The 23,852-nt window shown below is 36.7% G+C and overlaps 5 protein-coding genes and 2 pseudogenes across 7 annotated transcripts in view; 3 read left to right on the top strand and 4 right to left on the bottom strand.

Moving 5' to 3' along the window:
• LOC134328819 (serine/threonine-protein kinase pim-1-like) overlaps positions 1-1,786 on the bottom strand; it is a 1,966-nt gene extending 180 nt beyond the window's left edge. Inside the window, exons 1-6 of one of the 3 annotated variants that reach the window (XM_063010047.1) lie at positions 1,777-1,786; positions 1,466-1,560; positions 1,238-1,288; positions 661-1,033; positions 395-571; positions 104-212 (exon numbers count right to left, since the gene is read on the bottom strand). In XM_063010047.1, the coding sequence (XP_062866117.1) occupies positions 104-212; positions 395-571; positions 661-994 (620 nt within the window). In that variant the 5' untranslated portion in view covers positions 995-1,033; positions 1,238-1,288; positions 1,466-1,560; positions 1,777-1,786. The remainder of the gene's footprint in view (positions 1-103; positions 213-394; positions 572-660; positions 1,034-1,237; positions 1,289-1,465; positions 1,561-1,776) is intronic. The other 2 variants (XM_063010048.1, XM_063010049.1) reach the window with 2 other exon arrangements.
• The window catches only part of LOC134329073 (histone H2B-like), a 68,695-nt gene that overhangs the window by 31,405 nt on the left and 13,438 nt on the right, over positions 1-23,852 (top strand). The window lies entirely within an intron of this gene.
• Positions 1,779-3,878, bottom strand: LOC134328390 (arf-GAP with coiled-coil, ANK repeat and PH domain-containing protein 2-like). The gene is made up of 6 exons (XM_063009492.1): positions 3,543-3,878; positions 3,223-3,274; positions 2,593-2,693; positions 2,365-2,473; positions 2,123-2,201; positions 1,779-1,993 (listed from the first exon to the last, which is right to left on the bottom strand). Exons 1-6 carry the CDS (start codon positions 3,755-3,757, stop codon positions 1,779-1,781), a joined length of 771 nt encoding a protein of 256 aa, XP_062865562.1. The 5' UTR covers positions 3,758-3,878.
• LOC134328735 (zinc finger protein 883-like) lies at positions 9,374-16,071 on the bottom strand. Its single transcript, XM_063009915.1, has 3 exons — positions 16,008-16,071; positions 14,448-14,576; positions 9,374-11,818 (listed from the first exon to the last, which is right to left on the bottom strand). The coding sequence occupies exons 2-3, from the start codon at positions 14,491-14,493 to the stop codon at positions 10,080-10,082; spliced, it is 1,785 nt and encodes a 594-aa protein (XP_062865985.1). The 5' UTR covers positions 14,494-14,576; positions 16,008-16,071; the 3' UTR covers positions 9,374-10,079.
• LOC134328389 (piggyBac transposable element-derived protein 2-like) lies at positions 18,024-19,289 on the top strand. Its single transcript, XM_063009491.1, has one exon. It carries the CDS (start codon positions 18,024-18,026, stop codon positions 19,287-19,289), a length of 1,266 nt encoding a protein of 421 aa, XP_062865561.1.
• LOC134329748 (5S ribosomal RNA) lies at positions 22,946-23,065 on the bottom strand (annotated as a pseudogene).
• On the top strand, positions 23,505-23,613 carry LOC134329638 (5S ribosomal RNA; annotated as a pseudogene).

The raw sequence follows: 23,852 nt of genomic DNA, 5'->3' as shown, positions 1-23,852 counted from the left end.
AATTATATTAGCATTACAATCTTTGTTAGCATTCTCTGTGATCTAGACCATATTACAAGATCTTTAAGTTCTAACTTATTAAGTCTGTTTCATTCTTACTAACCCTAACCTCATACTGTTCTCTGTAAACCACTCATGCTGAAGGATTTCTTTAAGGCTGAGACGTTTTTCAGGCTGTTTCTCCAGACACCTACTTATCAGATGGTAGCATGCTGTGTGCAGTGATAAAATGAGATTAAAATGTTGTTGTATTTAAAACTAGATTTCTTATTTACACTTTCTATCATTGTAATGACGTTATAAACTTGATCAAACTTTTTAAATCATGTTTTCATGCAGGTTTTACAGACTGTGTGTTTCTAGATCTTAATGTGAGCTGCTTCCATTTTCTTACTGTCAGAAAGTTCAGGTAAAAAGTCCAGGCCCCCATCAACAATCTCCACTTCATCCCCGAACGGCATCTCTCCACAAACTATGGTGTGCAGGAGTACGCCCAGACTCCACACAGTAGCAGGGCAGCCATACATTTCCTTCTCAACTATCCACTCAGGTGGAGCGTATGACTTAGTGCCTGAGTGAAAGGGAGAAATGCTTTAGAGAAATACTTCTCCACTCAAATCCATTTAATTCTGTAACTAAGTACTTCTGAGGTGAACTTACCTGAAAATGAGGTGTACGCTGTTTCCTTGTGTAAGTCCCCACAGCCAAAGTCGATCAGCTTGACCTCCAGTGTCTCGGTGTTCACCAGAAGATTTTCTGGCTTGATGTCCCGGTGAAAAACTCCACAATCATGGCAGTGAATTGCAGCCAGAACCACCTGCCACATGATGAGCTGAGCCACAGCTTCATTCATTGGGAATTGCTGAATGAAGTCAAAGAGGTCCATACAGGGGATGGGTCGCTCCAGGATTAGGATGTAGTGCTCGGGCGTGTCAAACCAATCCAGTAGTTTCAGCACAGAATTACAGTGAGGTGGCTTGAATACCATCTTCATTAACGCCACCTCCGCAGGAAGTGGGTACGTCTCTCCAGGCTAATAGAACAACAGACAAGGTTTGGAATCAGTAGTAGGTCTAAACTATGATGAGCAGGTCTGTTAGTAAAGATCTGGGCTGGTCTAAGGCAGTAAGTGGACCAACAGTTTTGGTCTAGATCTGGTCTATGAAGGTTTTTATCTTGTTTAAACCTTGTTGAGTCTTTGTGATACTTTATTAGTAAAAGAAAAAGATGAACTTACAATAGTGATGAATCCGTCGCGGGGGTCCTTCAGCACATATTTCACAGCAACCTGTTCACAAATACAAACACAATTAGTGGATTTAGTTGTACAGAAGTAATAATAATAAACATTAGGGTTTAGTTAAAGAATCTCATCATCCAAATAGAACATTTCTCCTTCTGATTGTATCTTATTAATTTGTAATGCTCTACACTTCCTGTCTTGTGTTTATGTGATGATGTTCACCTGTTTCCCATCTGCATTACAAACACCAGCATAAACCGCACCACAGCCTCCTTCTCCCAGCAGCTCTCCCACAGTGTAGCAACAATCAAAACTCTCTGTAAAAGTGATTTTTTTATTCCATTTAAGTCAAATTCACATAGAAAATGTACATCATATCAGCAGTACTAAATATCTGTTATATAAAGGCTGTCAGTGGTGTTTGGCTATATTCTGTATTTCTGCAGGTGTAATATAATCTCTATTGGTTGATGTAGCAGGTAACAGATGTACAACAATATATTATTACAGGAATTAGTGGAGATTAAACTGACCTTCATGGTTCAGGATTGTTGAAGAAATGAACGCTGGTGGTTGGATCCTCTGGGCTTTCTTCATCGCTCAGGATTTCTTCTTCTGCACCTACAGAACAAACCCCTGAAAAGCTGTATGTACTATACTTACCACCGCTCTCAACAGAGGCATCAGAGTCATTCAACTCAGCAGCACATTCAAAGATCACTTCACCAAGGCTGATCTCAGCTACAGAGGCTAAAGGTCAAAGGTAGGAAGGTGTCGAGGGAAGAAGGTGAAACAGAAACAGTCAAACAGTAACAGTTCAGCTATTTTGAAGCTAAAGTCTGCAGGTAAGGTTTGATTCAGCTGTAATCTCAATATTACCTGAAGCTTCAGATGCTTTTTGGTGCTGATCTGATTCTGAACTAACTGCAGACGATGATGACGACTTCCTGTCTAGTGTCTATCAAACAGATCATATTGGTGTTACACAAATGCAGATAAAATATCATACAGTGAACAACATCACAATTCACACTTAATGTTTTTAAATGAGAGACTTTTTGTTGCTGTGTTATTACATCATTAGATATATACACGTCTCAGTGATTCTCAGAAGGTGTTACCTCCAAGCTGTCTGATCTGTCAGCATCATCAGGCTTGGTAATGATGTTCTGTATTACTTTCATCCAAGCCTGTCCAATCTCCTCCGAATCAGCTTTCAAAAAACACCCCCTTCACACACACACACACACACACACACATTTTAATTAAACGATTTATGTATTTTGTGTGAGAAAGGTGTTTACAAATGTAATATATATGAATGAGTATTGTTATTGAACAGCACTCACTTAGTGGGTGAAACCAGCTGGAAGTGAAAGCTGTGTCTGATGTTCTCAGAGTGTTCAATCCTACACAATCTCACATCTTCTATCAGCACAGTCGCCTCACGCTGGTTACAAACAAACAAAGCTTACACCAAAAATAACAGATGATCTTAAAAGCACATTTTAACAGTTCATGCTGTATAATGTTTAGTTTTACTGAATGTAAAGTGTTCTTGTGTCTATATGAGGTTCCTCCAGGTACTTTGGTTATTTTACACAACCCCAAAACATGCAGAAGGTGGAGTGGCTACCCTGAAATGCCTCTGTGTGTACGTGGGTAATTAAATGGGTGAGTGAGTGGTGCTCTGCATGAGCAGGGACAGAGTAGTGTGTTTAGGACAGGACAAGATTGAGACGAATGATCTGCTGTGGTGACCCCTAACTGATTTAAATCCCAGCAGTGCTATTGACCAGCCAGACATCGACACAGACGTCATGGGCCACGTCTCAGGATTGGTGGCTGAAGCCCCTGTGATGATTGGCACTTTGTTCAGGTGATTCCTGCCTTGTGTCCAGTGTTTCCCTGTGTAACCAGACCCCCGAGACCCTGACCAAGGAAAATGAAATCAGGTTGGAAAAGGTCATGTGACTCACCTTAGACTTGCTCTTGTAAATGAGCTGATTGTCCTTAATCATAAACCAGCGCCTGCAGAGAAAAACACAGAAACACAGAAACAGCTGCAGCTACTGAATATTACTGACAATATTACTGCAGGAATGAAACTGTTCAGTACATCAGGGTTTGTTCAGTGCTTTATTTCATGTCAACCTGGACTTGAAAGTTTTTATCTAATATAATATCTTATCTAAGGCTTTATTTATTTTGATCAGTTAAATAAGTGAATAAGTGAATAAAAAATACTGATATTTAATTAAAATAAAACGTTTTGAATCCACTTGAGCTTTCTACAAACCTGTTCCATGTCTTAAACACATTGCTGGCCCTCTTGAACAGAAATCCCTCCATAACGACCCTGCTCTCTCTGTCCACATCGTATTTCTGTCTGCTGTCCTCATTCAGGTCGTCCTGAGAAGACGTCCGAGGACGGGTCAGACAAACCGGCCAACAAAAGAATCTCTGCATTAAAGAAGCACGTTGGTTCTCACGTCTCTTCTGTTTCTCAGCCATGATGAGTGAAGAGGTGAAAACAGAGCAGCTTCACCAAACCCGAACTTTTATTCCATCAGGATTTAATAGAGGAGCTCAGAACAGCGACTGTGACGTCACCCAGTTCTACAGTGGAGCTGAAACAACTTCAACTTCATTTACAGCCGATTACACACACACACACACACACACACACACACACACACAATTACACACAATTACATATTACATGTGGTTACTGTGTGTGTATTGTACACTCAGTATCATTAAACACACACACACACACACACGTCTTCCAAAAAATAGGACTTAAAAATATCATGAATAATAAACTGCATTTATACCTTAATAAAGCCTCTATAGAGCAGTAAAGAACATGTTGCACTATAGATTAGGTATTTATTGCATTAATGTGTTATCTTTGTGTTTTAATAATCTTTATATTAATAATTAATAAGCTTTAGGATTTTTTTTTTTTCCAATTTTTTTGTAATGGCAATATTTTCTGTAATGTAAAATTGATATGCTTTTGTGTGAAGTCATTATTTACTCAGTAATTAAACTTTAATATTTTAATAGTTAATAAAAGACTAATATAGTTATTTAACATAGTTTTTAAAATCATTAATAATGATCAGTACGACCATTTTGTGTTTAAATTGTGTATAAACTTTATTATTCATTATTTTATTACTATGAATAACACAGTTGATGCTTTTGTATGAAACTGGTGATGTGGATGTAGGTTTGGTTTTGTGTCACTAGGTGGATCCACTAACACAGTTCATTTAAACTTTCATGTAAATTATATAAACCCAAACCCAACAATATAAACCCAAAATAAACAAGCACTAACATGTTTTACCAGATCTACTTCATTTCTTCCAAAAGAAGATCTGAAATACTGATTTGTCTGACCACAATAAACGTTTCCACTGTGTGATGGTCCATCCCAGATACTGCTGAGCACAGAGAACCTGACACCACTTTTGGACATGGCTAACAAAAGACAGGCATGTCCAAAGTCCGACCCACAGGACAATCATTACCCAAGGTCAGATTTTATATGTCTTCTGTCTTAAGTTGCATTAGTTGTGGCCCGGCAGCACAGTCAAATAGAAAAAAAATTTATTATATTAATTTAAGATGCAATTCTCCTTTTTACTAATTGGTGGCAGCAACACTGTAAGTATGCATTCATGAGAAGTGACAAAACCGTGAATGAGACTCGTTGAGGTGATAAAAGCGACACAGGTTGTACAAACAACGATTAACGGGAACAAAATGTAACGTGACGTATTGTACTAAAACAACGACCTAAGAATTTGAGTGGTGGAGAGCACTTATGCCCAGTAATAATTTAGAGAAACTCAGAGTTCCTGTGTCATTCTTTTAGTACATAAAGCCACGTTAAGTTTTATTTTTGTAAATGTACCCCGTCTTATTTTACAGAGTTTCTGAAAGTTTTAAAGTTCAGTTAGAAATTCAGATAGCTTTTTCTGTATGTTCTGATTTGTTCACCTGAATGCGTACATTTGGTTGTTATTCACTGTGTGAAATGATTAAATAACAGCGTATTTATATGCATATTTTATTATTTTAAATAATGTCATCAGGGACTGTTGGCTCCCGGGTACTTTCACATGATCAAATCTGGCCCTCCTAGAAAAAAGTTTGGACACCACTGACATAAGGCTTCTTTTACACAGTAAAGTTTTAAATTGCATTTGTGCATGTAACTCCGTATTGTTGTGCTTTACAAAGGTTTACCAATATAATCCCTCACCCATGTGGTTATATCAGCTACTGATAAATAATGATTGTAGATACAGTTTTATCTGAGGGATTAGAGATCACTGGTGTTCAGTTTAGGCTTGTGCTCTTGACAATGACCCGAAGCACACACCCCAAAAGAACAAAGGAGTGGCTTTAGAGAAAGTCTGTGAATGATCTTGAGAGTCCACACCTGAATCCAGTGGAGCATCTGTGGAAGGAGATGAAAATGGCTGTGTACAAATGCTCCCCATCCAACCTGATGGAGTTTGCAAGGATATGCCAAGAGGAATGTCCAGAAACAAGTGTGCCAAAAGCTCGTAGCTTCTTTCCCAAGATGCCTTGAAGCTGTAATTGCTGCCAAGCATGCATCATCCAAGCTTTAAGCTAAGGGTGTGTACAGATACGTAACCCCTAAATAAAGGATTTATGTCTGTAAAATAAAATTACATATTTTCTAAACCCTGTTTTCACTTTGTATTTATTGGTGATTGTGTGTCAATGTCTGACGCAAAAATTCTATTATAGAATGAGTCTGTAACATAATTAAACATGGAGAAGGTAAAAGGGGTGTGTAGACTTTCCAGCTTGACTGTATATACCCTTCCAATATGCTGTTAAAACACAGAACACATAAGTGCAAAATAATATGATATACACAAGTGCAGATAAAATAAAAACAGTATAATAAATACAAAGACCTACAACAAATACACAAGAAATTTCTAATCTAAAGAGACTGAGAAGGACAGGACCAGAGACAAGAGTGGTGTTGGTCAGTACGTGGTTCAGAGCCACGGAGGCTTTCTTCCAGTGTTAAACTAGCTGTGACCTGTCTGTGACCTGTCTGTCTGTCGGAATATCGTAGTCCAATCAGTGTCGAGTTGTGTTCCGTACAGTACGGACTAAAGTCTGATTGAAAATCGACTCTTATGTTAAAGCTTTTTTTTTTTTTCGAACTGCAGGCACTGCAATGCATTTTGAGTGCAATGCAAAATGAGTTCTGGGAGGGCTCACACTTATGTGCTTGGGCTGGCACTTTTCTCACTGCCCCACTAAGCAACGCAGTCCAGAACCGGGGCTGCATGTCAGTGTGAAGATGGATTATGTAAAAATATTGTTTGCACTATTGAGAAAAAATGTTACATGATGTTCTTTATGTTGTTTTGCCTAAAATATGGTTCTGATTTATTATTACAAATAATGAAAATAATAAATGTTAAATAGCCTAAATAAAACATTCTGATAATGTTCCTATGATGGTGTAAGACGCGTTATTTTTTTTATAAGTGCAATCCTAACCGCCTACCCCCTGCTCAGGTAAACACCCGCCACCTCACCCTCCACCCTATGCCTTCCACCAACCCGTCAGCCCAGGGTGTTCCTTATTTCCAGTTCTGAAAGTTGGCAACCCTAATTGGAGCAGCTAGCGATCTCATCATCATGACTACCATTACCTCAGGATCTGCTGCACCTAAAATAAAATGCTATTTGATGAAGACTGAATTAAATTGTTAGTGTGAAGGCTTTACTTCATTTTATGATTAATAGTAAAGCTGGTCTCTCTACAATGCAGCTAACTATATACCAAAATGCATTAGTAATGACATACTATTTTTCAAATCAATGCAGTCTGCAAATGGAGGGGAACGTTCAGGACTCCCCAAAGACTTCAGCCAAAAGCAAAAGCAGTTTCTCTGTCAAGTCATTTCTGAAACGTCTTTTCAGGGTAAGTCATGATCATTTGAGAAGCAAAAATCAAAGATCATATTCAAATACAAGAACTTGGACATAACTGTGTGTTTATGTTTTCCTGAGTAGAAGAAGAAGAAAATTCCATTAACAGAAGAAAATGTTGAAGCTGTCAGCACTACAGAAAGGTAATAAAAGTGCAGAAGACTGAAAACTTTAGATATATGATTTTTAAGCAACAGATGGATATGAGCAAAATGTTCATGTATTTTTTAAGGTTGTTTATGACCTTGAGTACAGCTAGACAGCATGTGGTGTTCTATTATATCTTTTATTGTAAAATTCTTTAATTCTTAGTTTAAACAGACAGAGAAGTGTAATCATTTCTTCTGTGTTGAATATGGCATGTTGTGCTCATTTCCATGTGGTTTATAATGATGAGATGTCACCCTGTCTGTCTCTCTCTCCAAACTATAGTGTAACGGATGTGTGTAGGGTGGATGAAGCCCAGAGTGAAAAGGCTAAAACACCCACACCAGTCCTCTCCGACGACAGAAAACAGCAGCTACAGGACAGAGGGTAAGAAATGCAGCAGCGTATATTTGTACGTTCATAAAGGTTAATACTGAACATGAACCCTGATCAGTATTGTGTTTGTGTCTGTCTGATTTAATTGCAGGTTTGAAAACTTGGGAAACAGCTGCTACGTAAATGCCAGTATGCAGTGCCTGTTCAGCGCAGAATCTTTCTGCAAACAGCTCATGAAGAACATAAATGAGGACATGCCAGATGAATTAGCCAACCTTACCGGGGAGAGAAGAAGAAACAATGTTTTCTCAGTTTATGTATTATTTACTATTCAATTTCTTATTTTAGATTATGAATGATGAGAATGCTGATCTGGTAAAGTGTGTTTTGTGCTTTTGCAGATGTTTTGCAAAGCTGTGGTCCATGAGAGAGAGAGAGCTCTGATTGTCTTGAAATTGATCGAGGCAGCTGTGCTTAACAACCCTGAATTTACACCTTACACTCAGAATGTAAGAAAACGCAACACAGACACCCTGAACATGATTGTTTTGTGTTTTAAGATGTGAAATGAACTCAGCTAACACAGTTGCAGGTAAGATTGAAATGTTTGAATGTTTAGGATGCTCAGCAGTTCATGTTCAACTGTTTGATGGAAATGGAGCAAACCATGAGTGGCGCAGGGGACATGGCTGTTGAATCCACAGTCAAAAAAGAACTTCAACTTTCAGCTCTTGTGTATCATCACATGTAAAGGGTGAGAACCACTAATAAAGTAAATGTTTACGTTCTTTCATTTGTTCTATTTTCACTAGAAATGACATGTCCACTTTGTGTGTGTAGATGTGGAGCTGAGAAAACCAGGATTGAGAACTATAACCACCTCTCACTTGGTCTTGTGCCTCAGAGATCCATCAAAGACGGCCTAAATGTATTTTTTAGGGTAAGTAGCACACACATCCATGCAAGTTCCAGTATGTACACAGTGAACCGGGCACTAATGCATCAAATGATGTCACACTCACACTAAAACCAGACTGAATTTTCTCTCAACTTTGCATTAAATATGTGTGTGTGTGTGTGTGTGTGTGTGTGTGTGTGTGTGTGTGTTGCTCGCTCTCCGTGATACTGAAAGTTTTCGGATTTGAATATCGATAATAAACAGCTTTTATTACGAGTTATGATTAATTCTCTCTACTGATGCGATGCTGAATGGGTTGATTAGATTACAGCCAATAAGAACTGTGCAGAAATAAAAGACTCGGTTCCTTTCGTTCATTTCAAAGATCCGTTCAATAGAATCGGATCGTTGGCGAACGACCCATCACTAGTATATCTGCAGTTAGCACTGAGCATGTGAGTGAGAGGGGAGCGCCTGTTTAGCGGAGCAGCCTTGTGATGTCAGGAACAAGATCAGTGAGCTTCAAATGCAGATCTGCTCTGACAAAAGCGAGAGAGCTACTGATATCTTTACTGATAACTTTACTGAGAACTTTACTGAGAACTTTACTGAGAACTTTACTGAGAACTTTACTGATAATGCTTTGGAAATTTCGAGATGGAAACCCCGAACGTGAAGTATAGACGTAATGAAATACAGTGTCTGTGTAGCCCCGAATATTTTTAAAAACACATTCGTTTTAATTAAACTGATTTTATTCAAATAGAATTATAAGAACTTTGAAACAGATTTTATTAGTAATTTACACATTTTGTTTCATATTTTTTTATTTATAATTATTAAATGATTTATTTTTTCGGTGCATGTAATTACTTTTCTGAGATTATCTGGCGTACCGCCTCGTGCTGCTTCACGTACCACCAGTGGTACGCGTACCACAGTTTGAGAACCACTGGACTATTCCATGAATTATTCTTTATTTTTCTCTCTTTATCTGTATAATTTCATGATGAGGCCTTCATGCATTTAAAGAACTCCCTCCTACCTAGGGTCTGCTTTATCTCAGATCTATCCAATTAGGAAAAGAACTAAGCTAAGTGAATTCTAGCAAAGACAATCCAACATGTTGTAATGTCTATGAATAAAATCCTCAGACAGACTGTCCGGGTAAGTCTACCAGTTATGTATTATTTCTATTTTAATACTGTGTTGGAGATATAGTGTTAAGAATGATGTTATACCAATATCCTGAACACAAAACTAAAGAACATTTGTACTGCATGTTTAAATCACATGTATTGATTTCTGTGTATTAAAGCTGTTTAATCTATATAATCAGTATTTAGATTTTGTTCTGTTATTATGTTAGTGATATTAAAAGTTCACTTTTACAATCAGATACGTTTTAAGATTATTTTGTGTAATAAAACTCTTCCCACACTAAGAGCAATGCTATGGTTTCTCTCCAGTGTGAATGCGCTGGTGTCTTTTGAGAGTACTCTGATGATTAAAACTCCTTCCACACTGTGAGCACTGATATGGTTTCTCTCCAATGTGAATGCGCTGGTGTCTTTTCAGATCACTCTGTCCATTGAAACTCTTTTCACACTGTGAGCACTGATACGGTTTCTCTTCAGTGTGAATGCGCTGGTGTATTTTGAGATCACTCTGTGTATTAAAACTTTTCACACACTGTGAGCACTGATACGGTTTTTCTCCAGTGTGAATGCGCTGGTGTCTTTTAAAATGACTCAGTTGATTAAAACTCTTCCCACACTGTAAGCACTGATATGGTTTCTCTCCAGTGTGAATGCGCTGGTGTCTTTTAAAATGACTCTGTTCATTAAAACTCTTCCCACACTGTAAGCACTGATATGGTTTCTCTCCAGTGTGAATGCGCTGGTGTCTTTTGAGAGTACTCTGATGATTAAAACTCTTTCCACACTGTGAGCACTGATATGATTTCTCTCCAGTGTGAATGCGCTGGTGTCTTTTGAGAGTACTCTGTCCATTGAAACTCTTCCCACACTGTAAGCACTGATATGGTTTCTCTCCAGTGTGAATGCGCTGGTGTCTTTTGAGAGTACTCTGATGATTAAAACTCCTTCCACACTGTGAGCACTGATATGGTTTCTCTCCAATGTGAATGCGCTGGTGTCTTTTCAGATCACTCTGTCCATTGAAACTCTTTTCACACTGTGAGCACTGATACGGTTTCTCTTCAGTGTGAATGCGCTGGTGTATTTTGAGATCACTCTGTGTATTAAAACTTTTCACACACTGTGAGCACTGATACGGTTTTTCTCCAGTGTGAATGCGCTGGTGTCTTTTAAAATGACTCTGTTCATTAAAACTCTTCCCACACTGTAAGCACTGATATGGTTTCTCTCCAGTGTGAATGCGCTGGTGTCTTTTGAGAGTACTCTGATGATTAAAACTCTTTCCACACTGTGAGCACTGATATGATTTCTCTCCAGTGTGAATGCGCTGGTGTCTTTTGAGAGTACTCTGTCCATTGAAACTCTTCTCACACTGTGAGCACTGATATGGTTTCTCTCCAGTGTGAATGCGCTGGTGTCTTTTGAGAGTACTCTGATGATTAAAACTCTTTCCACACTGTGAGCACTGATATGGTTTCTCTCCAGTGTGAATGCGCTGGTGTATTTTGAGATTACTCTGTTGATTAAAACTCTTCTCACACTGTGAGCACTGATACGGTTTCTCTTCAGTGTGAATGTGCTGGTGTATTTTGAGATTACTCTGTTGATTAAAACTCTTCTCACACTGTAAGCACTGATATGGTTTTTCTCTAGTGTGAATGCGCTGGTGTCTTTTAAAATGACTCTGTTGATTAAAATTCTTCCCACACTGTGAGCACTGATATGGTTTCTCTCCAGTGTGAATGCGCTGGTGTATTTTGAGAGTACCCCGGGTACTGAAGCTCTTCCCACACTGTGAGCAGACGTTTCCTTCTCTCTGTGTGTGACTGAGAGACGTGTTAATGCTGACAGTACCAGAGGACGTTTGCTGATTACTGGAGCTTCTGGTGGGCGTCAGATCCTCATGTTCAGTCTTAATCTTCACCAGACTCTCATATTTAACACGGTTGCAGCTCTTGATGTGATTATGGAGCTGATTTTGGGTTGTAGAGGAACGTGGACACGAGGAGCAGGAGAAATCCTTGTTCAGTTCTGAAGCAGAAAATAATCAAATACATTTATAACATTATAAATAATCAGATACATTTATAACATTATAAATAATCAAATACATTTATAACATAAATAATCAAACACATTTATAACATTATAAATAATCAAATACATTTATAACATTATAAATAATCAGATACATTTATAACATAAATAATCAAACACATTTATAACATTATAAATAATCAAATACATTTATAACATTATAAATCATCAAATACATTTATAACATAAATAATCAAACACATTTATAACATTATAAATAATCAAATACATTTATAACATTATAAATAATCAGATACATTTATAACATTATAAATCATCAAATACATTTATAACATAAATAATCAAACACATTTATAACATTATAAAAAAATAAATACATTTATAACATTGTAAATCATCAAATACATTTATAACATTATAAATAATCAAATACATTTATAACATTATAAATAATAAAATACATTTATAACATTATAAATAATCAAATACATTTATAACATTATAAATCATCAAATACATTTATAACATTATAAATAATCAAATACATTTATAACATTATAAATAATCCAATATATTTATAACATTATAAATAATCAAATACGTTTATAACATTATAAATAATCAAATATATTTATAACATTATAAATAATCAAATACGTTTATAACATTATAAATAATCAAATATATTTATAACATTATAAATAATCAAATACATTTATAACATTATAAATAATCAAATATATTTATAACATTATAAATAATCAAATACATTTATAACATTATAAATAATCAAATACATTTATAACATTATAAATAATCAAATACGTTTATAACATTATAAAAAATCAAATACATTTATAACATTATAAATAATAAATACATTTATAACATTATAAATAATCTAATACATTTATAACATTATAAATAATAAAATACATTTATAACATTATAAATAATCAAATACATTTATAACATTATAAATAATAAATACATTTATAACATTATAAATAATCAAATACATTTATAACATAATAAATAATAAAGATTGTTTGTAAATGTTAAACTGAGATCTGATGCTAAAGTCCTGTAACGTGATTCATCCTGCATTCATCATTTCCTGCTCACACTGATCTGCATGAGCACAATACAAGCTTTCACTGTATGATGCTTCATCCCAGCTGCTAACGGCACAGCTGCTTTTACGGTACCCAGTTTTATATAGAATGTATTATGCAATTTGTTATGAACAATGCATATACTGTATGTTTCAGGCAGAGCAGGCCTACTGGTCATTAATCTTTTGTTATTGTTATGCTCAATAAGCAAGGTCAGGTAAATAAAGATGTTGTCTGAAATAAGTTAAATCTGGTTTTGTGTGTATTGCACATTCAAACATTAATAATATTCCATAACTGGTTAAAAATGTTTTATTTTGTGTAAGTGTATATAATGACAAATAATTTAAGGGAACTGATGAAAAAGCATTTACATTTTACACCCTTTATATGTATTTTAGGGCGGCACGGTGGCTAAGTGGGTAGCGCTGTCGCCTCACAGCAAGAAGGTCCTGGGTTTGATCCCCAGGTGGGGCGGTCCGGGCGCATCGACTGTATATTTAGTCGACTAAAGTCTTATGATAATTAGCCGACTAAAACTAGACTAAAACTAAAACAATTCAGATGACTAAATTACGACTAAAACTAAATGACATTTTAGTCAAAAGATTATGACTAAAACTAAATCAAAATTTGCTGTCAAAATTAACACTGCACTTAAGTTAGAACTAACAGACACGTACTTCTATACTATCTGTCAAAAAGGACGATCTATAAACCTTTGTTCAAACAGGGTTTCAGCAGATTTAATAATAATAATAATAACAATACAAACCCAAATAAAAAAAAAAACAATACTTGGGACAGTATGGAAAATAATAAAACAGAGTTTCTTACACTGACTTTGACTTTTATTTGATGTCAGACAGGATGAAGCTGAGATATTTCATCTTTTATCTGCTCAACTTCATTTCATTTATTAATAAACATCTATTCCTGCATTTCAGCTCTGCAACACGTTCTAAAAATAGTTCTTTATTGGGGACAGGTCAGGACTGCAGACAGGCCGGTCCATTACCCATACCCTCTTATTCCACAGCCACGCCTTTGTAATGTGTGCAGCAGGTGGATTTGCATCATCTTGTTAAAAAATGCTGGACATCCCTGGAAAAGACGACGTCTTGAAGGCAGAACATGTTGCTGATAACAGTCTGGATCCTTTTCATCTTTGGTCCGGATCACACGCTGTCCAGGACCATCAGCACAAAATCTCTCCAGGACCATCAGCACAAACAATCACGTATATATTAAATATATCAGCTTATATACTCGACTTTATTTATTCTCATTCATTACCCAATCATTCAGCCACTTGTATTCACCTGGCATTACTCTGTAATTATATACTAGTCTACACACTGTACAGTCAGAATTATCTGTTTAATATTCTTTACTTCTGTCTCCTCATTTCACTCACCTGCTCACTTATTGACTAAAATCTACAATCTGAACACTAGATCACAACAATATTCAAAATATAGTCTTACTGGGTTCATCTGTATCTTCAGGTTCTTCCTTCTTCACAGGCTTCATCTGGAAACCTCCACACTGTTGGTCCTCTGAGAAGAGCAGTTCCACAGAAGCAACAAGTTCTGGAGGGATTAAAGTGACTTCACCTGAAATTCATCAATATGAGAAGAAGAAACTCAACAACTGGAGGAAACTGAAGGTCGTGGGTTTGATTTTACAATCACAAATAAATCCTAGTTAGATTAAAACTCAAATCCAGACTGGAGTGTAGCAGCACAGGACAGTACGGTACAGTACAGGTTCTAATCCCACTATCCACATTCTCTTATTATTTCTACTGATTAGTGACTCCAAAACTAACTGTACTGTACCACACTGTACTGTACCACACTGTACTGTACCATACTGTACCACACTGTACTGTACCATACTGTACTGTACCACACTGTACTGTTCCTCACTGTACTGTACTGTACCACACTGTACTGTACCACACTGTACTGTACCATACTGTTCTGTACCACACTGTACTGTATCATACTGTACTGTACCACACTGTACTGTACCACACTGTACTGTACCTCACTGTACTGTATCTGTACTGTACCATACTGTACTGTACCACACTGTACTGTACCATACTGTACTGTACCTGTACTGTACCATACTGTACCTCACTGTACTGTACCATACTGTACTGTACCATACTGTACTGAACCACACTGTACTGTACCATACTGTACTGTACCATACTGTACTGTACCTCACTGTACTGTACCATACTGTACTGTACCATACTGTACTGTACCTCACTGTACTGTATCTGTACTGTACCATACTGTACTGTACCACACTGTACTGTACCATACTGTACTGTACCTGTACTGTACCATACTGTACCTCACTGTACTGTACCATACTGTACTGTACCATACTGTACTGAACCACACTGTACTGTACCATACTGTACTGTACCATACTGTACTGTACCATACTGTACTGTACCACACTGTACTGTACCATACTGTACCTCACTGTACTGTACCACACTGTACTGTACCATACTGTACCACACTGTACTGTACCTCACTGTACTGTACCATATTGTACTGTACCACACTGTACTGAACCACACTGTACTGTACCACACTGTACTGTACCATACTATACTGTACCATACTGTACCTCACTGTACTGTACCATACTGTACTGTACCTCACTGTACTGTACCATACTGTACTGTACCATACTGTACTGTACCACACTGTACTGTACCATACTGTACTGTACCACACTGTACTGTACCATACTGTACTGTACCACACTGTACTATACTGTACTGTACCTGTACTGTACCACACTATACTGTACCTCAATGTACTGTACCATACTGTACTGTACCGTACTGTACTATACTGTACTGTACCATACTGTACTGTACCTCACTGTACTGTACCTCACTTTACTGTACCATACTGTACTGTACCATACTATACTGTACCATACTGTACTATACCTGTACTGTACCACACTGTACTGTACCACACTGTACTGTATCATGCTTCATGTTTACTTACAGAAGAAATCATCATCATCTTCATCATCCTCCTTTTGTATTATTTTCTTCTGAAATCCGTCATGTTGTAGATCCACAGGGGTGACGTCTCCCTCTTCTGCTGACTGCATTATTAAAGCTCTAATAGATAGACAGACAGAAAGACAGACAGATAGATGTGCTGTATTTATATTTAAAGGAAAATTATTTAGACTGTTGTAACTGGCTGTTGTTATTGTTATGAACTGAAGCTGGTCTGTACACAACAAAAATGACACTTTGCTTAAGTTTGCCATCACATTATTTCAAATTCCTACAGTAAAATGATCTAAAAATCACAAGATTAGTACTCGAGTAAGTGTTCTTCATGATCATAGGGGTGACATTTAATAACAATTTGATTTGCTTATATTATTGCTCTTCAAAATGTGGTATTAACACAACCGAATAGACACTTCACATGAGTTTGAGATCCGATCACAACAAATTCCTACAGTAAAAATGTCTGAAATGTATTTCATTAATAAAATAAATCTTGATTTGAGTGGATTTTGTGCATCAGAACACGGTAATTAATGTTTAATAAACTGTAAACAGCAGTTTTACCCTCAACACTTCGGGTACCGTAATACATGGTTTAGACCCGCAGTAAACAATTAAAGACGCTCGCTGTAAACAATTAGACACGCAGTAAACAATTAAAACCCTCTGACGCATAGCGGTCACTACAGTGGACAGCTGTTTAATAGTCATTTTCTCCTAAATGCAGCAGTTTCTATGGTGGAATTGCATATCAGTGCTTCGAGTGCTCTCTACTGCCCCCCTCCATTGAGTTTCATTCAGTGGTTAGTTGTTGTAACTACAAGTGAATGCCATCTCAATCCAAGATGACTGGCAGACAGACACACTTGTTGACCACTCCTGGAATATCCTGTCAATCATTCTATTCTAAGAGAACCCTGGAGGTAAAAAAAATATACTGATATGCAGGAGTATCTAAGTAACAATATTATTCTTTTAGTTTTGAACATTTTATTTCAAATAAGTAGGAAATTACGATTAACCATGTGTCCAACAAAGTGGACGTTATGCATTGCTAAGTATGTTTTCAACATGAGTCATATACTTGATTTATCTTTTATTATGACTGTTTTGGTTGCAGTTTAATTCATTTTGGGTACATATATAAGTTAGTTTTAAAAATATATAATTTTTGTGCAGATTAGCTGTCATTTGTGTTGGTAAAAAATATATTTTTGTCATGTGGTTGCAATTTAATTCATTTTGGGTACATCTATAAGTTAGTTTTAAAACAATATAAGTTTTTGTGCAGATTATTTGTAGTTTGTATTAGTTACAAATATATTTTTGTCATATTTGGTTGCAATTCAATTTATTTTGGATATACCTATAAGTTAGTTTTAAAAATATACACATTTTTGTGCAGATTTGTTGTAGTTTGTGTTGGTAAAATTATAATTTTGTCATATTTTTAGACCACAAGTGCAGCAAAGAATAGGGAAGACTATAGAATAGTCCAGGAATTTCCCTCCGACTCCAGTGACAATGAGTATAGTGACAGCAGTGATGAGGAGTGGCTGCCAGAGAACAATAGAGACATAGGAGATGAGGATGATGAAGGAGATGCAGACAGTAAGGATACAGTGAGTCAGGATGCTGAAAGTCAAGATGACGAGGGCCTGGATGATGAAGGACAGGAAGCAGAGAGAGGTCAGCATGTTGAGGGAGCTGAGGAAAATGTCCGTATGGTACCTACCCAGAGAAATATTCGCAAGGCACCTGCCTGCACTCAACCTCGCAAATATGTCTGGAAAGTCCAAGACAACAACTTTGAAGGAGACTTGCCACCTTTTCTAGGAGACAGGAAAGTGAATGTTGAGGGAAGAGAACCAATTGATTTATTTAGGCATCTGTTTCCCTTAGATCTCATCGATGAGATGACATGTATGCTCTGCAGAAAGGGAAAGAAAATTTGGCAGTGACAAGCGAAGAAATGCAAATTTTTCTAGGGATCAATATGGTCATGGGGTACATTCGATATCCTAGGGCACGAATGTACTGGTCCAGTGAGGATGGCCTTCGTCTTGGAATAATTGCAGATGCCATGTCTGTAAACAGATATGAGCAAATTCTGAGTCATCTGCACTTTGTGGATAACTATACATACCAGCCAGCAAACACAGATAGGCTCTTCAAAATAACACCAGTGCTAAGTACACTTCAGAAAACATTCCTGGCGGCAGCAGACCCTGAAGAATTCCAATCAATTGATGAGCAAATAATTCCCTTCAAAGGCCAACTATCAATTAAGCAATACATACCAAAAAAGCCCAAACCCTGGGGAGTGAAAGTATGGGTGAGGGCAGGGTCCTCAGGTTATGTGTACAGATTTGAAGTGTACCAGGGCTCAGCAAATAGGGGTCACAGCAGTGGTTTGGGAATGGCTGGAGATGTAGTGATGCGCCTTTGTGATGACATAAAGCACAAAAACCACAAGGTGTTTTTTGACAATTTCTTCTGCAGTATTCCACTCCTTGAGGCCTTGAAAAACATAGGCATCTATGGCACAGGTACATGCAGAGCAAACAGAGTGAAAGGAGCGAGTCAAAAACTCAAGAGTGAAAAACAACTGAAAGAAGAAGGCAGAGGGGCCTGCTCTGTTGTCAGCACAAACAGAAACATCACTGTCACACGTTGGCTTGACAGCTCAGTCATCCACATGGCATCGACCTGTGCTGGCCAGTCCCCTGAAGATGTGGCCCAAAGATGGCTCAAGAAAGAACAAACGATGATTAGTGTCCAAAGACCCTACTCAGTGGCCCTTTACAACCAACACATGGGTGGGGTGGATCTTGTTGACCAGTGTGTGGCAATGTATCCCCACAGACGTAGAAACAAACGGTGGTACATCCGAGTGTTCTTTCATTTTTTGGATGTGACCGTTGTTAATGCCTGGCGACTCTACATGATGTCTGGATTGGAAAAGATGAATCTCCTCATCTTCAAAGCTTCTGTGGCCCGTGCACTGATAAATACTGGCTCCCTCCAGCAAAGCAAAAGAGGAAGGCCCAGTGGAACCCCACCTCCGGCAAAGCGCAGAGCAGTGACCAAAGTACCCAGTGAGGTCAGGTTCAGCACAGCAAATCACTGGCCCAAGCTCACTCAGGTCAAAAATGCAAACAGATGCCACGATGCTGCATGCACACGGAAGACCAAATACATCTGCATTCAGTGCCGTGTGGCACTTTGCCCTGGATGCTTTGCCAATTTTCATGTAGCCTAAGACTGAGCGTTTGATGAGGGTTAGAAGTTAGGAAAAAGTTAGTAGAGGAGTTTTGGAGATGCAGATGTTCAGTGATGCAGTGACTGTCCATTCTTGTTGTTGAAAACATAATGATAATAACAAGTTATTCCAATTCATGCATTCTTAAAGAAATATGGAGACTCAAATATATTTGTTCTGTTTAGAGATGTTTTTAAACATCCAATTACCTTACATGGAAGCTTTTTCAGTTGTGAGCACTGTTTGTTCTCTTTTTTAGGCCTAAACAATAGGGCTATAGAATGTTAGATTGATTGAAAGTATGTTCAAGTGATTTTCAAAGCACACAATGGAATATGTGCTCATGGATTTATGATAAAACATGGATTGATTCATTATTCCATTAAGTTTATACTGTTTTATGTTGAGTGCTTAAGCGCATGTAGTCCACTGTTGTGGACATGTCTGTAACTTCCTGAAGAAATAACATTTTTGAAAAAAAAGTTAATACAATTTTTTGTCATTCCCTAAGAAAAGTAAAGACACATTTAAAAAAAATCTTGACTCAGGATTTCATAATTCATGCATCAGAGGGTTAAAGACGCTCGCTTACACTTTTCACCTGACTGTGACTATAAAACTCTACAAACCACCTGTAAACAAAGTTCCACTATAAACAAAGTTTAAAAATATCACGTGTTTATATAAAAATGTGAGATTTCATCATGAAGAAACTCAATCAGTTCCGCTCAATTGATTCACTTTGCTGGGTCGGTTCAAATGAATCGGTTCATCAGTACTGAATCATGTGTGATGCTAACAGTTAGCGGAGCAGCTAATAGTTTGTGTGTTTAAATGAAAGCAGAGATAAAGCTCCTCAAATCCTCACAGTGATGTTTTATTATGAACTCTAGTTTATTATGAATTAGAATGTAGTTATAATGAAATATAAGGGTTATAATTAAATACATATTTTACTTACAGATGAGGCTCTACAGTACAAACACAGCAGCTTCTTGTTCTTCTTATGATGGTTAATGGTGGATAGCAGAACAACTTAAGACGCAGCAGCGTCACCAACTGGACTGGAGTTGAACAGCAGCCCAGCAGTAATAAACCTCCATTAGCCCTGTATCTCTCAGTTAGATTTAGAGAGAACTACAGTGTGCAGTGTTGGGGGTAACACGGTACAAAGTAACACATTACAGTAATGTCATTACTTTTTTCTGTAACGGCATCGTGGGGCGTTGTCGTCTGCACGCTTGGCATCGGCTGAACTTACTCGTGTGTTTCAAAGTGATCTTGAGGTTACATTAAAAGTTGTGACACTAAGCTCTGTTTTTGAGGGAGTGTGTGTGTGTGTGTGTGTGTGTGTGTGTGTGTGTGTTTTCTTTAGGTTAAGTGTGTTTCTTTATTTGATATTTTTCTCTGTTATTACTCTCATCCATTTCGTTCTTTTCTTTAAAGATTTGCTTAGAGCTGGATTTCTCTTTGTTGTTGTTTTCATTGTTATTTAGAAATTTTATAAATAAATTGTGTGTTTTGGAAAGATTGTTTCCTCCTTATTATTTCATTATTGTAGTAGTATTATGTTACATCCCTGTCACCCATAGATCACTTTGGGATGTAACACATGTTAATGCTTTTTCATTGTGAATCCACTATGAGGGTTTGTGTTGTGCATTTGTGATTGAATACACTGCAGGGTTTACAGTGGTTAGTATTTGTTTTGATGTGAAACTGGTTTATGGGAACTAAGTTTATGGTAAAGTTTGTGCAAGTTCTTCAAGTTTTACAAAGCAAACTGACTAAAGCCATTTAGTACAACATTTCTGACTCTGCCTTTTTGTCTTTGCAAATATGAATTTTTACATTTATTTTATTATTATATTTGTATTAATAGATGTACACTTAACATTTCTATGATACATTTGAATGGAGTTAATTTTTATAAAGCAAGTTAACTATGGTACCATGGACTTAACTATGGTACCATGAACATAATGAAATTGCTTCAGAGTTACATAATATCTTTAAATAATGGCAATAAAAATGTAGCTGGCATTACAATTTGTTACATGATGAAACTTGATATCAATAACTTGATTTTAAAGTAATGAGAAATAATATCTTGCATTAACATGATTAATTTAAATAGTTTAAATGTGTGAAATATTTTGGCTATATTCTGATCATGTGGGAGTGATGTTCACATTAAAATCAAGTAAATTCAAAAGATTGTTTTTTTAGTGTATAATTGATTTTTTTATTAAATGTGAACACTTCTGTAATTTGAATTATAATTTTTAACAGTGTTAATAATAATAATAATAATAATAATAATAATAATAATAATAATAATAATAAGTAGTAGTAGTAGTAGTAATCATATAAAAGGTAAAAAAACAATGCAAATCAAGCACACCTATCAGCAGAAGTTGAGTGAAGTCAGCAGATAACTCTAGTAGTGTTAAGTTAGTAACATCTGATCTGCATTACAGTTAAAACTCAGGAGCTCACATTTAAACAGCAGCTTTGTGACGTCACAGTAAGGTGTTCTATAAAGCGGGGAGTAAGAGGGGTGAAGGATCAGTTTTGTTGAGACCCCCCGCAGTGTTCACTGTGTTTTCTTTCTCTCTCTTAAAACTACACTGTAAAAAATGAATCAGTGGTCCAGTAGATTTTATACAAATGTTTTGTGTTAAATTTATTTAATGGAATTGAGTTCTTGAATTTTTGGCTATTATTTGAGTTAATTTTACTTAAAAAATGCTATAAAATCTACTTATTTTATTCGTGTGAAAGCTCCGATCAGTTGGACGGATTCGTGGTGTTATTCTGTGGGGACAAAAGTGGTTGTCCAGAGTTGTTTTTGGATAGGCAGAGAAATGGACCAGAGAGGCTAAACTAGAACTACAAGACTGTGTTGAACACACGGATTGGTCTGTTTTTAAAACTGCAGCTGCAAACCTGGACGAACTGACGGACACTAACATCTTACATCAGTTTCTGTGAAGAGGTGCAAACTAAAACTTTCTGCACAAACACTTATTTTTTTATTATTGTTGTTATATTTTTGATTATTTGTTGTCGTGTTTGTTGATATTTAAATCATTTCTTTTTTGAAAACTGTTTACAGGTTAAAGTATAAAAGCATAAACACCACCATCTATAAATGAATGAATTGCTTTGGTCCTCCACTTGAGACTTTTATGTAAACAGACACAACAACAAATAAATAAATAAAAATAAAGACAGTAATAATAAATAAATAAATAAATAATAACAATAATGTCACAAATCTATACCACATCTACAAGATGTAACTTATTTCTAGCACCACTAGATGGGGATGATGTCTGGACATAATTTTGAACTTCATTTTTAAAGTCACTAAAATGCTAAATATCCTAATTTGGTTTTTAGTACAGTTATTAATAAATGCAATTCAGGGAAACATTTACATTTTTAAAGCAGGAAAACAAAGTTTTTCGTTAAGCTTTTTAAAGTTATATTGACAAAATAATTACCTTTTGTACAGCCAGGATGGATAAGTGTTTTACTCAGAATGAAAGTGTCAGCTGGTCTTTTTCTTCACGTATTGCTCTGATGATGAAGAAAAAAAGAAAATGTTCGGCTCCTTTGGCAGGAGGTTGTAGTAAAGATGTGTGAGGAAAAGCTTCCAGCACCTGGTATTCCCAGGCGGTCTCCCATCCAAGTACTAACCAGGCCCGACCCTGCTTAGCTTCCGAGATCGGACGAGATCGGGCGTTCTCAGGGGTGATGTTGCCATAAGCGAGAGACATTACAAATAGTTTCTCTTTTAAAGACGTCCATCATTCAGCCTTTCACTTCAGTATTTTTTTTCTTCTCTATTCTACACGCCCCATTTTAAAAAGCGTCTCATAGTTCCTATGTACCAGAAAAGTCGTCATTTCATACCTGCAACATTTTACAAAAACACTTGGGACGGGGGAGCCTTTATAAACTAATCAAGCTCGTCATATTTAAGACGCTGTTTACTTAAACAAAAGTCTCAAGTGGAGGACCAAAGCAATTCATTCATTTATAGACGGTGGTGTTTATGCTGTTACGCTTTAACCTATAAACAGTTTTACAGGAAAAGAAATGATGTCTAAAATAACAAAAAACACGACAATAAATAATCTAAACCTGCTGAAGTGAAAGGCTGAATGATAGACGACTATAAAAAGGAAACTATTTGCAGCGTCTCTCGCTTACGGCCACACCACCCTGAGAACGCCCGATCTCGGAAGCTAAGCAGGGTCGGGCCTGGTTAGTACTTGGATGGGAGACAGCCTGGGAATACCAGGTGCTGTAAGCTTTTCCTCACACATCTTTACTTCAACCTCCTGCTAAAGGAGCCGAAAAGTTTCTTTTTTTCTTCATCATCAAAGCAATACGTGAAGAAAAAGGCCAGCTGACACTTTCATTCTGAGTAAAACACTTATCCATCCTGGCTGTACGAAAGGTAATTATTTTGTCAATATAACTTTAAAAAGCTTAACGAATAACTTTATTTTCCTGCTTTAAAAATGTAACCGTTTCCCTGAATTGCATTTA

Source organism: Trichomycterus rosablanca, chromosome 15 (genome assembly GCF_030014385.1).
Source record: "Trichomycterus rosablanca isolate fTriRos1 chromosome 15, fTriRos1.hap1, whole genome shotgun sequence".
NCBI lineage: Eukaryota > Metazoa > Chordata > Actinopteri > Siluriformes > Trichomycteridae > Trichomycterus > Trichomycterus rosablanca.
The sequence above is the reverse complement of the archived record's forward strand: the minus strand, read 5'-3'. Positions and strand labels throughout refer to the sequence as shown.